The sequence below is a fragment of the Belonocnema kinseyi genome, chromosome 3 (assembly GCF_010883055.1).
Source record: "Belonocnema kinseyi isolate 2016_QV_RU_SX_M_011 chromosome 3, B_treatae_v1, whole genome shotgun sequence".
Lineage (NCBI taxonomy): Eukaryota > Metazoa > Arthropoda > Insecta > Hymenoptera > Cynipidae > Belonocnema > Belonocnema kinseyi.
Genome location: NC_046659.1, coordinates 158460680 through 158474677, shown reverse-complemented (window position 1 = coordinate 158474677; position 13998 = coordinate 158460680). Strand labels below are relative to the sequence as shown.

Below are 13998 nucleotides of genomic sequence, written 5' to 3'. Positions count from 1 at the left end.
AATCACGCCTCTGTTATATTGGAACCCATTTCCAGTATTTAAAAGAAAACACCTGTTTATAGTTTCCACATCATAACTTAGCAGAGTCTACGCCTTCATTATATTGACCCCTTTTTCAGTATTTAGACAAAAATCACTGTGTATAGTGGGCCATATATCCACTCGGTAACATTCTGGTTAGATTCTGGTTAGAGTAACCAGAAATTTTGATTAAAAAAATCTGAATTCTGATTAATTTAACCATACAAAATAGTAAGGGCATATTTACCCAGAATTCTGGTCGATTTAACTAGACGTTTTATTAAGTGTAAATACATTTGAACCCATTTTCAGTATTTAAATAAAAACACACTTGTTTATAGTTGGACATGCCGCAACTCGATAAAATCTACCTGACAGCCATATTTGACCCTATGTTTAGTGTTTTGTTAAAAATCACCTGTTTGTAGTTCGTCACATCATGACCATCATGACTTAGCTAAATCCACCTTTCTATTATATTTGAACCCACATCCAATTTAAAAACAAGACACTTGTTAATAAGTGTCCACATCATAAGTTGACATAATCTACCTCTCAATTATATTTCAACCCATTTCCAGTATTTAAAAAAATACCAGTTTATTGGCTGTGCTCCAAGTCGACAGAACCATCATCGAAGTTCGAAAATATTTTTCAATGGCAAGTGAAGAAACAGAGGAATTAATTGCATTTTTTCAAAATAGTGTCATCGCTCAAAAAAAGTGTCAATAGTGGCGTGAAGGCGAACCCTGAGATGGGAATAAAAAGTCATTTGACAAGTTTCACCAGTTCTCTACTGGAGAAATGCTGTTGACACTGAAATCCACACCAGGAGTTACTAAGAACTCTTCTTTGTGGGAAGAGTGAAGGCAGCAGATTGAAGAGACATTGTTGTAGGAACGTGTTAGAGATCCTGTTGAACCTAGAGATTAATCCAAGCCCCTTGCATCGATCTTGACAATCTTTACAGGTAATATGGGCAATGGACAATGTGGACAATGGGCATCTATCACTTTCGCGATACACCAATTACGTTTGGTAAGAAGCTTTCGACAAGGGTTAGACATGCCGATGTCCGTAAATCGACCTTAAGTCCACGGGGAGTATTTGCCGCGATCAGTGCGCAAAAAACCAAGTGGCCGAGACTCGATTAGTTTCTCCAAGTGCGAGAAGGAAACGAAGAACGGAACGAGAGGAAAGGAAGGTGGTAGGAAAGGAGCGCAGGATTTTAATTATGGCTGCCAGCATGTGTCACTAATTGTGGGTAGCCGGCCCCCATCATCACACTTTGATTCCGCTTTTTCTCCACTTTTTCTTCAGGAATTACAAATGGCTACCGACGTGGTCGCACGTTGAAGGACAGCATTCCTCTTTGTGTCATTAGTGGCAACTGAGAGGCTGCTTTACGTCTCTGCGTGTGCACTTCGTGATCACTGAGGACCGAGGAGCATCAGCAGATGAGAGGTAGCCAAGTTGAAAATCACGGCCACCTAAATCAATGTCTCCAGCAAGAGAAATGAGTCTAACCAAGGCACTTGGAGCTGAGAAATTACCGATTCGAATTTTGAGGCCGAGTGTAAATCGGAAGCTCAGCCATTGACCATTCCTGATGACTTCATGAGGAATTCAAACTACACTGTTTAAAATGTTTGAGATCTTACCACTCTTTTACTATAGCGTAAGATAAATTTTGCAATACCGGTGTTGGAAGGTGAAATAGGAATTTATAACACCGGTATTGTGTTTTTTTCCTTACATTCACTTTAGCAACATTACGATACATGTATACCAATATTACAATATCATCATTTAAAAACTGATACATTGGAACGTTGCCTCATGTCTCGGAAATGAACTTCCAATATATTTAATGGAAAATAAGAACATACATTTTGTACAGTATGCTTCCCAGTTTCCGTAGGATAAGATCTGAAGAATTTGTATTACTTTTTGCAATCTTCTTTTAATTTAAGAATGCAAAGTCTCCATGTCAATTTTGGGTAAATGTCCTACTCATTTCAGTTTTCAAATGGGTATTTCAAATTGTTATCTTTCTGCTACAATCCGAACATTTGTAAAGAGAGTGTCCTTTATTCAATTGATTATTATAGGATCTACTTCTTTTCACTTTAATTCATATATATCTTTATTTATGATTAACTTTTTTTATTCATGATTTCAGTGGTACAGTATTGAATGCAGCAAATATAGAGAAGATATCCTGAGCCTATGGGTTCCTCTAGGCACAGGGCCTCAAGAAAATCTACCAGACAAAGCTGCAGAAGGTTTTCTTTCGAGGTCCATTGAAAGATCCAACTCATTGTTTCTACAAACTTGGCACTATCTGGCCCGATCCGTCTTATCATCCTTTATCAGCCGAACTTCCGCCAATGGGTAAGCGATTTTATTCTAATCAAATTGAAAAATAGTTGTTGTTTTATTTGGGTATAGGGTACAAAATAATTGAATTTGATTATCTGACAGTTGAACCAAACGTTTCAGTACAGCATAGTGGCCCCAGACAGTGTTATACAGGTTCTCGGATGCTACACTTGTTTTTAAACAGTGGGTAATCTACGAATTACACATGTACAAATACTATTCACTCTATTCCCGTGTAACATCCGTTTCTTGTACTTTATCATATACAGAATTAATACACCATACAGGTAAAAACTCAAACAAGTCGAAAACAATTTAACAGTGTTCCTTTTCTCACTTTAATTAAAAGCAGTATAGACAAAAGCAGTTTCATAATGTTGAATAACATGTTTAACATAATTTTTGAAAGTATTTTGATCAATTAGAATTTAAACCCATCAGTGGATTTATTGGTTTTTGCAAAAGTGTGCATAAAATCTTCGGCATCGCGAAATAATACTCTATTTTACAATTTTCTTCTCGATCAAATTCTTCACAAACGTTACATGTTCAGTGGAATTGATCTAGAAATTAAAAAATTGCGGAAAGGCTAAAAAATATCAGGGAACTGTGATATCAGGACTGATCAAGATCTGGGTAGGCTAAAATATGAATTAAAGAATGTTGTAGTTGGGACATTGAATGACGATACTCACAGGGCAAATCAAGTGAAGGAAGGGGTGAAGTAAGGGGCCCTGGGTAAGGAAGGCAAGATCGTTTGTGAGGTGATGAAAGGGGGCCTTCCCTTCGCGGCGGTTAATTAATAACCAGGGAGATACGATCTCCGCCTATCTCTCTGTCCGAGGCTCGACAAGCTAGTGGCAAAGGGCCCAGGCATACATGCTCACCAAGCAGCCAAGAAGACGAAGCATCGTACCAAGGTGGGCTCCAGCCATGGTTATTGATGGCTAGCTTTGTTTGCCCCCCGAACCGTTTATTAAAATCCAACGCGGGTGATTAACCTCACCCTGACTGCGTCCTCGGATACCGGCTACTAGGCGCGATTGACGATCAAGACGACCACGGTGCAACCTCTCTGGCTCTTTCATCCTGCACGATCAACCAACTAACGTCTCATTCGAAAGGCAAAGGAGGCTGTAATTTACATGCACTCCGTTTTCAACCTCAGTAGTCACTCGCATCCCATCCCGCCTCCTTCTTTCACTGGACTCAATCATCTCTCTGCCCAGAAGTGTCAGAAACCTGTCGGCTTTTACTATTAACCCATTAGGTTCAGGAAATAAACTCGGATCTTCCAATCTGGCCTTTAGTTAATTATTTTTATTAGTACCTCTGAAGTACACTATTTACCAAAGTGGTTTCTTTTCGGGTTGTTTTTAGTTGAATAAGTAGTAAGTGAATCAGATAAACCAGTTACTGAAGTACTCCAGGGATGCCGGTATGATAGATTCAAACAGTGATATAGCGCCTCACGTGGCTAAGCTATGAACATTCGATCGTTTCTCATTTTGGGCTATTTTCAAACGCCCTTCTCTCTTCTATGATCGATGTTCAATGTATAGGACAGTACCGACAAACAAAAAAATACGCTCGACCTTTTTCGGCCGCTTGATGAAACTCATAGACAATTTCGTTCGATGTCATTTCGTGTAGAATAGGACCGTGTGAAAAAATTATCATTACTAATATTTTTTTACAAACATTAATAATAATTCTGTAAATAGTTTTCATAAAGTTAAATAATTGACCCAAATGCTGTTTCTCCAAAAAAGTGTTCGAAGTAAAAACGCTCTGTATTAGATATCTTTAGTATCCACATTTAACCGTTAATATCTAGATAACTCTCCTATAGCTAAACATAAAATTTGTTGAAACGAAATATCTAGATGTTAAGAGTAAACATCCATTTTTCTCCATGTTTTCGTGAAACTGAATTTATTTTGATCTCCGAATGTAAGAAGGGAAAGATAGGTTTTGAAAGATCGAAGAACCAGTCATTAGCGAATGGAATGAAAAAAGCTGATCCGTGTCGAGATATTTACTTGAACCGGATTGCGTAGGGTTGGAAATGGGTGGTACACAGAGAAGTCAATGTTGAATGTTGAAGAGAAGCGAGGGGGAATTTGGGGCCCTTGGTCTGACTCTGACGGAAACCAGTAGCCAGTTTTTGTCATACCGCCACTGACTACACACCACGTTCATGTGGGTCTATGGTGGTCCAAAGTGGGGTGGGGACTGGACGAGAGAAGGGGGTGTTTAGTTCCGCGCGCCACCTGTTACCTCCCTGTTTCGTCCCCGACCCTCCGACCTTGTCTCTTCAGGGTGATCAGACCCCCAAGTTTACTGTACACATACAAACGACCTGCTTCCATACTGATGGGCACGCGTTTCATTCAATGTGAACAAAAAAATTGCAAATGCTACTGGAAACTAAAGAGCTTTACAGTCAATGTTCACAGAACATTGAGAAAATGGATGGTCACACTTAACATCTAGATATTTAGTGTTAACATATTTAATGTTTCTAGAGAGAAAACAACAATTTTATCAATCATTTTACTCTATTCAATCAATTCACAGCATTATTATTGCTGTCATTTGACCAAAATATTAATAAGCATCGTTTTTCCACAAATTCACATACGACGCGAAACATTGGCTGTGTGCTTCATTTAATGAATGACGGAGGTCGACGACGGTTTTCATGAAATTGACTATTAGGTTCATCAAGTGGTAGATAGATTTTGAGTGTTTTTCTACAGTCGAATAACGATTTAAACATCCTGGGTGATTCATTCTAACATCTCAAAAAGATAACAGATGTAGAATTATCCTGTTTCTCCTGTTTTGAGATCATTTTAGGCTCTGAAGTCTGCACTAATCATTCCCGAGAAAAAATTTGAAATGAATCTCGGAAAAGAGTTTAGAAGAAGTGTTGATACTCTTAGAAGAGTCGATTGACAAAGATCGATGTTCTCTTAAGTTAAAAAGGACAGGATGCTTTCATTGTCGCTCCTTTCGAGTTCGCGAGAGAATCTGACGTGAAATGTTCACCTGTTGAACTGCAACTAAGGTAATTGCAGCACAACCAAAGCGGTAATCGTTCGTCGTTGCTCTTTAACTCCTTCGCTACTGACTTGAACCTAAAGTGAGCATTTACAGACATGAGTGCTACAATTCAAGGCTTGAGAGAAAAGCGCAACTCAAATTATCAGCAACTCGGAATTTGCAAATTTAGTGTAGAGTATTTTAATAATTATCCTCAGAAGAGGAAGGTCAACTCTTGTATAGTTAAAACGGAATTTCTTCTCAAACGAAACTTGGAAGCAACTCTTTAACACAAAGCGTAATTCTTTTCCAAGCTATATTTAAATAAAAATTTAAAAAGAAGTTCAGGGTTGCTGCAGAAGACCGGTTTCAAAATTACATTCTATATGACTCTTCGAGGTTTTGCCGTCTCTAACTTTTAAAAAATCCATTCAATTGTATTCAATTCGAAACTTCAAACTGGTTGAGGCATTGAAGCCACTTTTACCACTTGTTTTAATCATAAAGTGGTTTTCGACTTACAGCTGTGCAACTTTTTACTATTAAACTAAGAATTTTTGAATTTGCAAGCATTTGAAAAATTTGCAAAATCTGCGTTTCCAAGTCAAAAAATCGTCTATTTTATTAATTTTTCATCCTTTGAGCAGAAAAATGATTTAATGTTTACATTTTCTCTCTTTTCAGCTGAAAACTGTTTTAATTTTTGTTTCCATCTTAAAGGAAATTTAAAAATCATGAAAATGAATTTTTTTAATATAAATTTTTTTTAAAGTAGCCAAATTTACTTTTCTAAGCCGAAAAATGATTTTATTTTTAAAATGTTTCTCTTTCAAGTCGAAAAATTATTTCCTTTTTAAATGCGCCTCTTTCCCAGCTGAAAAATAGTTTATTTTGTATGGCATCCTACTTTCAAAACGAAAAATTGTTCCCTGAATTAACTTTGCAGTCAAAAAATGACTGACTGTTTAAATTCGTCACATTCTCAGCCGAAAAATTTTTTACTTTTTATATTTTTTATAATTATATTCTTTATAATTATTTTTTTAATAATAAAAGGCTTTAAGCTCAAAATTTCTCTATTAATATCAAGGTTTTCACTTTCCAACTGCACAATTTATAGCAGCTGAATTTAAAGTTATTAAATTTTCAAAGACTTTAGTTATGAACATCTTTCCTACATAGGCTTTTCATTTTAAAAGAATTTGCAATATTTACTTTTTAATGTCGTGAAATTGTTTATTTTAACAAATTTTCCTCCCTTAAGGCGAAAAATGATTTATTGGTCAAATTTTCCCCTTTCAAGCCCTTCCAGAAGAACTGTTGACTTTTGAGATTTGCCTCCTTTCCAGGTAAAAAATAATTTACCTTTTAATATTCTTCCCTCTGAAGTGAAAAGAATGTTTACATTTGAATTAAATTGACAGAATCTTGAAGGGACTTGAAACTTTGAAACTCCATTTTTTTAATATTGAAGGCCTAAAGCTCAAAATTTCTCAACTATTAAAATTGTGAATTTCTAAATGTCTAATTTTTAACATTTAAATTTTGAATTATAGAATTTGTAAGGGTTTTAAAAAAATTTCCTCTCTGGATTCGAAAAATGATACACTGTTTAAATTTGCCCCCTTTCCAGTCGCAAAAAATATGTTCAGTTAATGTCCCTATAAACTTTTGAAGACAAGTAAATGCCTGTTGATAAAAACAATTGCCATTCTGAGAACTGAGATGATTTTAAGAAATACACAATAATGAATAGAAGTTGAAAACTATAATACAATTTTAAACTATTAGGTCTTTGTAACTTGAAAGAACATAACTTTTCCAAGAAGAAGAATCATTTACTTTGAAATTTTTCCGCTTTCAAGTCGAACGAATGTTTAACTTTTAATTTTTCCAGCCAAGAATTTATAAGTTAAATGTTCATATTAACTCTAAATGGTAAGCAAATATATATTGATAAAAATAATCGTGATTCTGAAAACTGAGATGGTTTTAAGAAATGCAGATTAATGAATAGAAGTTAAGAACGATTGCAGTTGGTACCATCAGCTAGCTTTTAGGACTTAGGCCATCAGAACTTAGACAAACAAAGTCCGAATGTTCGACGACGCGGAAAATAACGGACGAATGTAATTAATGACAGGACAGTGGCAGAGAATAACAATGTTGAGCAATTAAAGTAGGAGAATAATGAGAGAGAGGAAGTGTTGAACGGGCTGAAGTGGAGCTCCAACCCGCAATTAGAAGCAATAACAATTCGGAGTTGGGTAGGTACCAATCAATTTTAATTGACGTCGAAAGCGTGAATGAAGCGGAATGGATTCGGAAGGCCATGACTGCCACCTGCGCGCCAATCTGATGAAATTAGGCGTAATTTTGGAAGAAATGAAATCAGCTGGACCCACTGGTCTTTGAATGAAGAAGCCAAGAAGGCAAGAAGAAGCACCAGAAAAAACGAGAAGCAAAGAGTTCAATCTCAAGATTGGAGAAGGAAAGAATCAATCTTAAATAAAAGAGCTTTAAAAGAAGCTGGAAGAGGAGTTATAAAGAGGATAAAAAAGATGAAATTTTAAACAAGGAAAGAGAGAGAGAGGAAGAAGCAGAGTCAAAAAGAAGGAAGAAAGAACGAATGCACTCGAGTGACTGATTTCTTTTCCTTGTCTCTCTCGTTTTCTCGTTTTTTAAATGATTTTTTTACTTCTTTCTGTCTCGAAGCAGCACTTTGATGGAGGACATTTTGCCGCTAATTATGATTAATTTCTCAAACCGGGAGCAACAACGGAGAGAGGATAGACTGTGGAGGATGGTAATTAATATTCCCAGCGGGACAGCAGCGGGACATCGTACAAGATCGTCACCCAGGTGACTTGTTTCTCTCATTGAGGTCAGATTTCTTGTTTTCGACCCTCCATCTAGTATCTAGTCCCAAGATCCGTCAAACTAATTCCGAAAAAGAGGCACGTCTCGAAAGACTTAGATTTGAAGAATCAGATTAGCGAAAATAACAAGTGGTACAGATTGAGGACCGTTTTTTCCAGGATATTATCATTGTACCTTTCTGGTTACCAAATACATGCAAGAATAAACCTAAATCAAAGAAACGCACAACAGGTTTTATGAAATATTAATTAAGCTGTTGTTCATTCCGATTTTGTATTCATCTTCGTCGAATTCGAATCTTAATGGAATTAAAATTTTACAGTTATTACATTTAAATTTATCAATAAAATCCTCTTATAATTTTCCAATTGTTTACAACTGTTAATTTAATTATTGCTCGTTGGGGTAGCGAAATATTTAATTTTCCAATACAGGCGAATTGACTCCGTAATTTTTAAAACCCCACCGCTGCCATCTTCTTGGGCCAATATTTCAGGGTTGTTACAAAATACCACTTTCGAAATTCCCTGACAGTTTAAAACTTTTTTAAATTTAAAAACAACCTTACACCTGGGCGATCAGTAATGTTGATGCAAACATTTTTTTCTAAATACAATATTTCAAATTTTTTATTGACAATGGTAACACAAAATTTTATAAGGAGTCATCTACAAATTATGTGAAACAATCGAAAAAGACATGAGCTTTCAACCAAATAGTTGAGTTTTTGGGTTCAAAAGAAAGATTTTAATCCAAAAATAGAAGAATACAATTTTTAATCAAAGCAATTAAGTTTTAACTTTGAAAATAGGAATTTTCAACAAAATAGTTAAACACTCAACCTAAGTGATGAATCCTTGTAAAAAAATGATTCCTCTCCGATAAGTGTAATAGTGATTATTTAAACCGAGAAGAGTTAATTTTCTAGCCAAAAAGGCCATTTTTCGACAAAACAGTGAAGTCTTCAACCAAAAAATGTGAATTTTTAATAAACAAAAAATTGAATTTTTCAACCCAAAAATATAATTTTTCTCTTTAAAATACTTGAATTTTCAACCCAAGATGAATATAAATTTTTAAAAAACGAACTTCTAACTATTCAAGTAAATTTTCAAAGAAAAACATGGATATTTGTCTACAATAAGGAATATTGAACCAATTTTTTGTTCGTCCCAAATAGTTGCATTTTCAACTTAAAATATGAATTTTTCTCCTAAAAAAGACAAGTTTTCAACAAAATACATTAATTTTCAACTAAAACAAAAATTAACCAAAAGAAGTCAATTTTTAACTAAAGTGATGAATATTCAACCAAAGAAATAAAGTTTTAACCAAATAATTAATTTTCAACCAAACAGATTAATTTGTCACAAAATACATTAATTTCCAACTAAAAAAAGGTAAATTTCCAACTAAAACTAGATTAGTTAAATTTGCAGTTACAAACATAATTTTTCATCCAAAAAAGATGAATTTTCTACTGAAAGAGATCAGTTTTCGACCAAATAAAATAATTTTTCAACGAAATAGTTAAATTTTTAACTAAATAGAAGATTTTTCAACCAAAAAGATCAAACTTCTATAAAAAAAAAGATAAATTGTGCACAAAAAAATGGAATAAGTTTAATTTTCAGTCAACTAAGTGAATGTTTAACTAAAGCAATGAATCTTCAACCAAAGGAAAATAATTTTTAACTGAATAATTAAATTTTTAACTGAAAATATTAATTTTATAAAGAAACATTTCAAAAAAATATATGAATTTTCAACTAAAAAAAGATAAGTTTTCAACCAAAAATGGAATACTTAAATTTTCAGTTAGTGAACTAAATTTTCAACATAAAAAAAAAGAATTTTGAACAAAATAGTTCAATCTTAAACGATAGAAATAGTTTTATAATTAATAAGAAAAAACTTCAGATAATGAAATTATTTTTTACCAAAAAGATGATTGTTAAACAAAATAATTGTATCTTCACAAAAAATTAATTTTGAATTTAAAAAATTTCAATGGAAGAAATAAATTTTTAACCAAAAAGATACATTTTTAACAAAGAAGATTTATTTCTACCACTAGAAAATAATATACAAAAAATGCATGCATTTTAAAAAACAAATATTTGTTTTTTTTAAGGAATTTTGGAAACTGATAGTTAAGTTGCTATCCAAAGAATTGAATTTTTTACCTAATATATATACATTTTCAACCAAGAAGATTAATTTGCAACACAATACAAGAGTTTTCAATTTTAAAAAGCTAACTTTTAATCAAAGAAATAAGCTGAAAAATAAACAGATAAATTTTGAACCAAAAAGATTAAGTTTCTATCAAACAAGATAAATTTTTACAAAAAATACATTCTGTATAATATTTAAATAACGCAAAGATTTATCAACATATAAAAGATCCTCTTTCTTTTACTTTTGCTAAAAATGAAAGAACCAAGTTTTTTTGGCTAAAGTAGATTTAAAAAATTTGCCTTTTTTATTTTACAATTTCAAAATTAAAAGACAACCTTATTTTTAAAAAATGTTATCCCACGGGGTTTAACTTAAAAATAGGCATTTTCAAGTCTTTCAGATTTACTTCTTACATTTAAAATTTTTAATAGATACTGTTTTTATTCCTGAGACAATTTTAGATAATGAGTATTTGAAATAAAAATTTTTTTGAATTTGTAATATTAGACAATTTCTAGACAATCAAAATTAAACAACTTCTGAATTATTAACTTTACATGTCTATTTTTCAAATATGAACAACTTTTAATTGAGGATAAAAAAATATTGCTATTTAAAATTCAAGAATATTGAGCCAACAATATTTACGGAAACAGCTGAGATCTTCAAATATGCAAACATAAAAATATTTAAATTACGAAAGTAAGATTTTTTTGTCAAATATCTCTAGCTAGAATTATTCATTTCTTAAATTATTCAAATCATCTTAAATATTTTTAGAACTCTTAATAATTATGAATTAGATAATTTGGATTTTTAATTAGTTTACGAAGGCGACAAAATTAGTTATAGTTTATAATAAATTGTATAAAAGAAATTTCAAATGACTTAATCTTATTTTAATGTTTTTTTTTACGATTTCAAGGGATTTAAAAGATTTTCGAGCGAACTTTAGGTAATTTAATTAAATTTTACTAAAAGCAATTTCTACGGATTTCAACAATTTCAAGGGATATTAAGAAATACGACAGATTTTGAATGATTTTAAATATTTATAGTTATTTTAAAAGATTCCAAGGAATTTCAAGAGATTTCTTTTCAAAATTGGTTTAGAACTTTTAATATGTAAAAATGTGTCGTTATGAATTTTTAAATAGTTTGTTTTTAATATTATAAATAAAGGAAAACTCAAACAGTGAGCGAACTTTCAAAATTTTTGAAATCACATTTTTTTAAGATTTAAAGATTCTGTGTACGGTTCTTCATAGTACTCAGAAACTCAAACAATTTATCCTTCTGACTTTTTTCTTTAAAAAGAAAATTATCAGAGTTAGAGCATTTTCAAATTCCAAAAAAAAAAAACTAAAACGAACATTCTAAGCCAAACACGCATGGTATGAAAAAAATCAAGAAGAGAAGAACGTTGATTTTTAAAAGCCGTACAAGATTATCATAACAACTTATTTAATTTTGTGGAAAATTTGAAAATTCAATATTTTGTCGTACCAAAAATAATATAAAATTCGGTTTTTGGTCAAACTATGCAAGTTACAAAAAAAATGAATAAGCTAAAATTGCGCGCCCTGGAAAGATCTACAAATGTTTTACGCATCACCTTTCAATAAAAAGCGTAGTTTTTGTTTTTAGTCGCAAAAAATAACATTCAAAATATACACATTAAATTTTTTTGAAAAAACGACACAAGGTACGAACTAAAATTAACAAGAAAAAGTTGTTCGCCTAAAAAGATCTATAAGTTTATTGTTAATCATTTTTAGATAAGACGAGTAGATTTCCTTTCAATCGTAAAAAAAGATTAAAAATTAAAAAATTATATTTTTGGAAAAAAGCCAGAAAAGTCGAAAGAGGACATAGGTTCCTATACAGGTTCCTGAATTATACCCTATGCAGATGCGCAGTAGTTTTTTCCTAATCGTAAAAAACAAAATTAAAAATTATAAATTATAAAAACAAAGAAATAAGAATTATTATCTTTCAATTTTCATGCATAATACGAAGTGTAATGATATAAATTTAGTGGAATGATACACGTTTTAGCGCAGCTTATCATATCATTTAAAGCAAAATGAGAAACAAGTATTAAAATAATCATGATAAATACAATTTGTTTTTTATTTTGCAATACCTGAATAAGCAATCCCAGGCAGAGTTACATAAAAAAATGTATTATATTTCATATAAAAGTGTTGTGTATAATGTAGAAAAGTGGACATTTGTGAAACAATCGATTTCGAAGCACGAGATACGTGATGAAAATGTGTTCGTTAAAGCCGAAAGAGCTTTAACAAAAGAGAGTTCACAATCACACAATTACAGTGCTGGATGTTTTGAGTCTTCATTTTAAAAGATTTGCGCGAGAATGTGCGAAAATATAAAGACGGAGCACCTAGTGAGAGGTAAATACATAATTGAGCGCCGAAAGAGCTTTAACAAAAGAGAGTTCACAATCACAAAATTACAGTGCTGGATGTTTTGAATCTTCATTTTAAAAAATTTGCGCGAGAATGTGCGAAAATATAAAGACGGAGCGCCTAGTGCGAGGTAAATACACAATTGAGCGCCGAAAGAGCTTTAACAAAAGAGAGTTCACAATCACAAAATTACAGTGCTGGATGTTTTGAGTCTTCATTTTAAAAAATTTGCGCGAGAATGTGCGAAAATATAAAGACGGAGCGCCTAGCGCGAGGTAAATACATAATTGAGCGCGAAGCGCGAAAAACAAACAGTCGCGCGCATAGCACGCGAAGAGAGAGTGCCCGCACAGCCGGCAGATTTTTTTTTCTTTTCTAAATATAAAAATAAATGTCCTTCCTCTACTTTTCCCCTTTTTCGAGCTCTTTTTACGACGTGATCGCTGTAATCGCGCGCATAGCGCTTGCGTTTGTTGACTAGTGTTTGGAATTATGACTGAAATGCCAAATAGTACACGTTTTATCGAGAAATATTACACGAAGTATCGTAGTCATGTATCGTGCAATCACCTTGTGCTTGTACATACACTCGGCTCCTGCAGTTTATGAGCTTCTTTATATATGTTTATGAGTCTACGGCCTTTCCACTGCGTAGGCCACGTCTAAAGTCGACCGTGCGCGGAAAGACCAGATTATGAACGATAGAATAATTACGTTACTCAAAGCGGCAGTAATTCATCGAAGTGGTACATGCTTTATGAAAGACTTCGTGCCTGTCACTTTATTTATAATCTGAACTATCCCTGATTGAGCACTTAAGAACTACAAAGATGATGCGTATACTACAACACTATGTTCTATATTGTATCCACGAGAGGGGCCCGTTCATTTTTCGGAACGGATAAAATTTAAGAAAGGTAAAATTTCAGAATGGGTTATAATACATAATGGCAAAACTTAGGAATACCAAAAATTCGAAAAAAGGAATAAATCAGAAATCCAAAACTCTGAATAGTATTTATTCGGAAACCAAAGAAGCGGAATGGGTAAAAAT

General features: G+C 32.8%; 1 protein-coding gene across 3 annotated transcripts in view; it reads left to right on the top strand.

Annotated features, from left to right (window-relative positions):
* Positions 1 to 13998, top strand: part of LOC117169099 (methyltransferase-like protein 9) — a 90241-nt gene that overhangs the window by 34677 nt on the left and 41566 nt on the right. For all 3 annotated transcript variants that reach the window (XM_033355232.1, XM_033355233.1, XM_033355234.1), the window contains exon 2: positions 2204 to 2415. In XM_033355232.1, coding sequence (XP_033211123.1) covers positions 2204 to 2415 — 212 coding nt within the window. The remainder of the gene's footprint in view (positions 1 to 2203; positions 2416 to 13998) is intronic.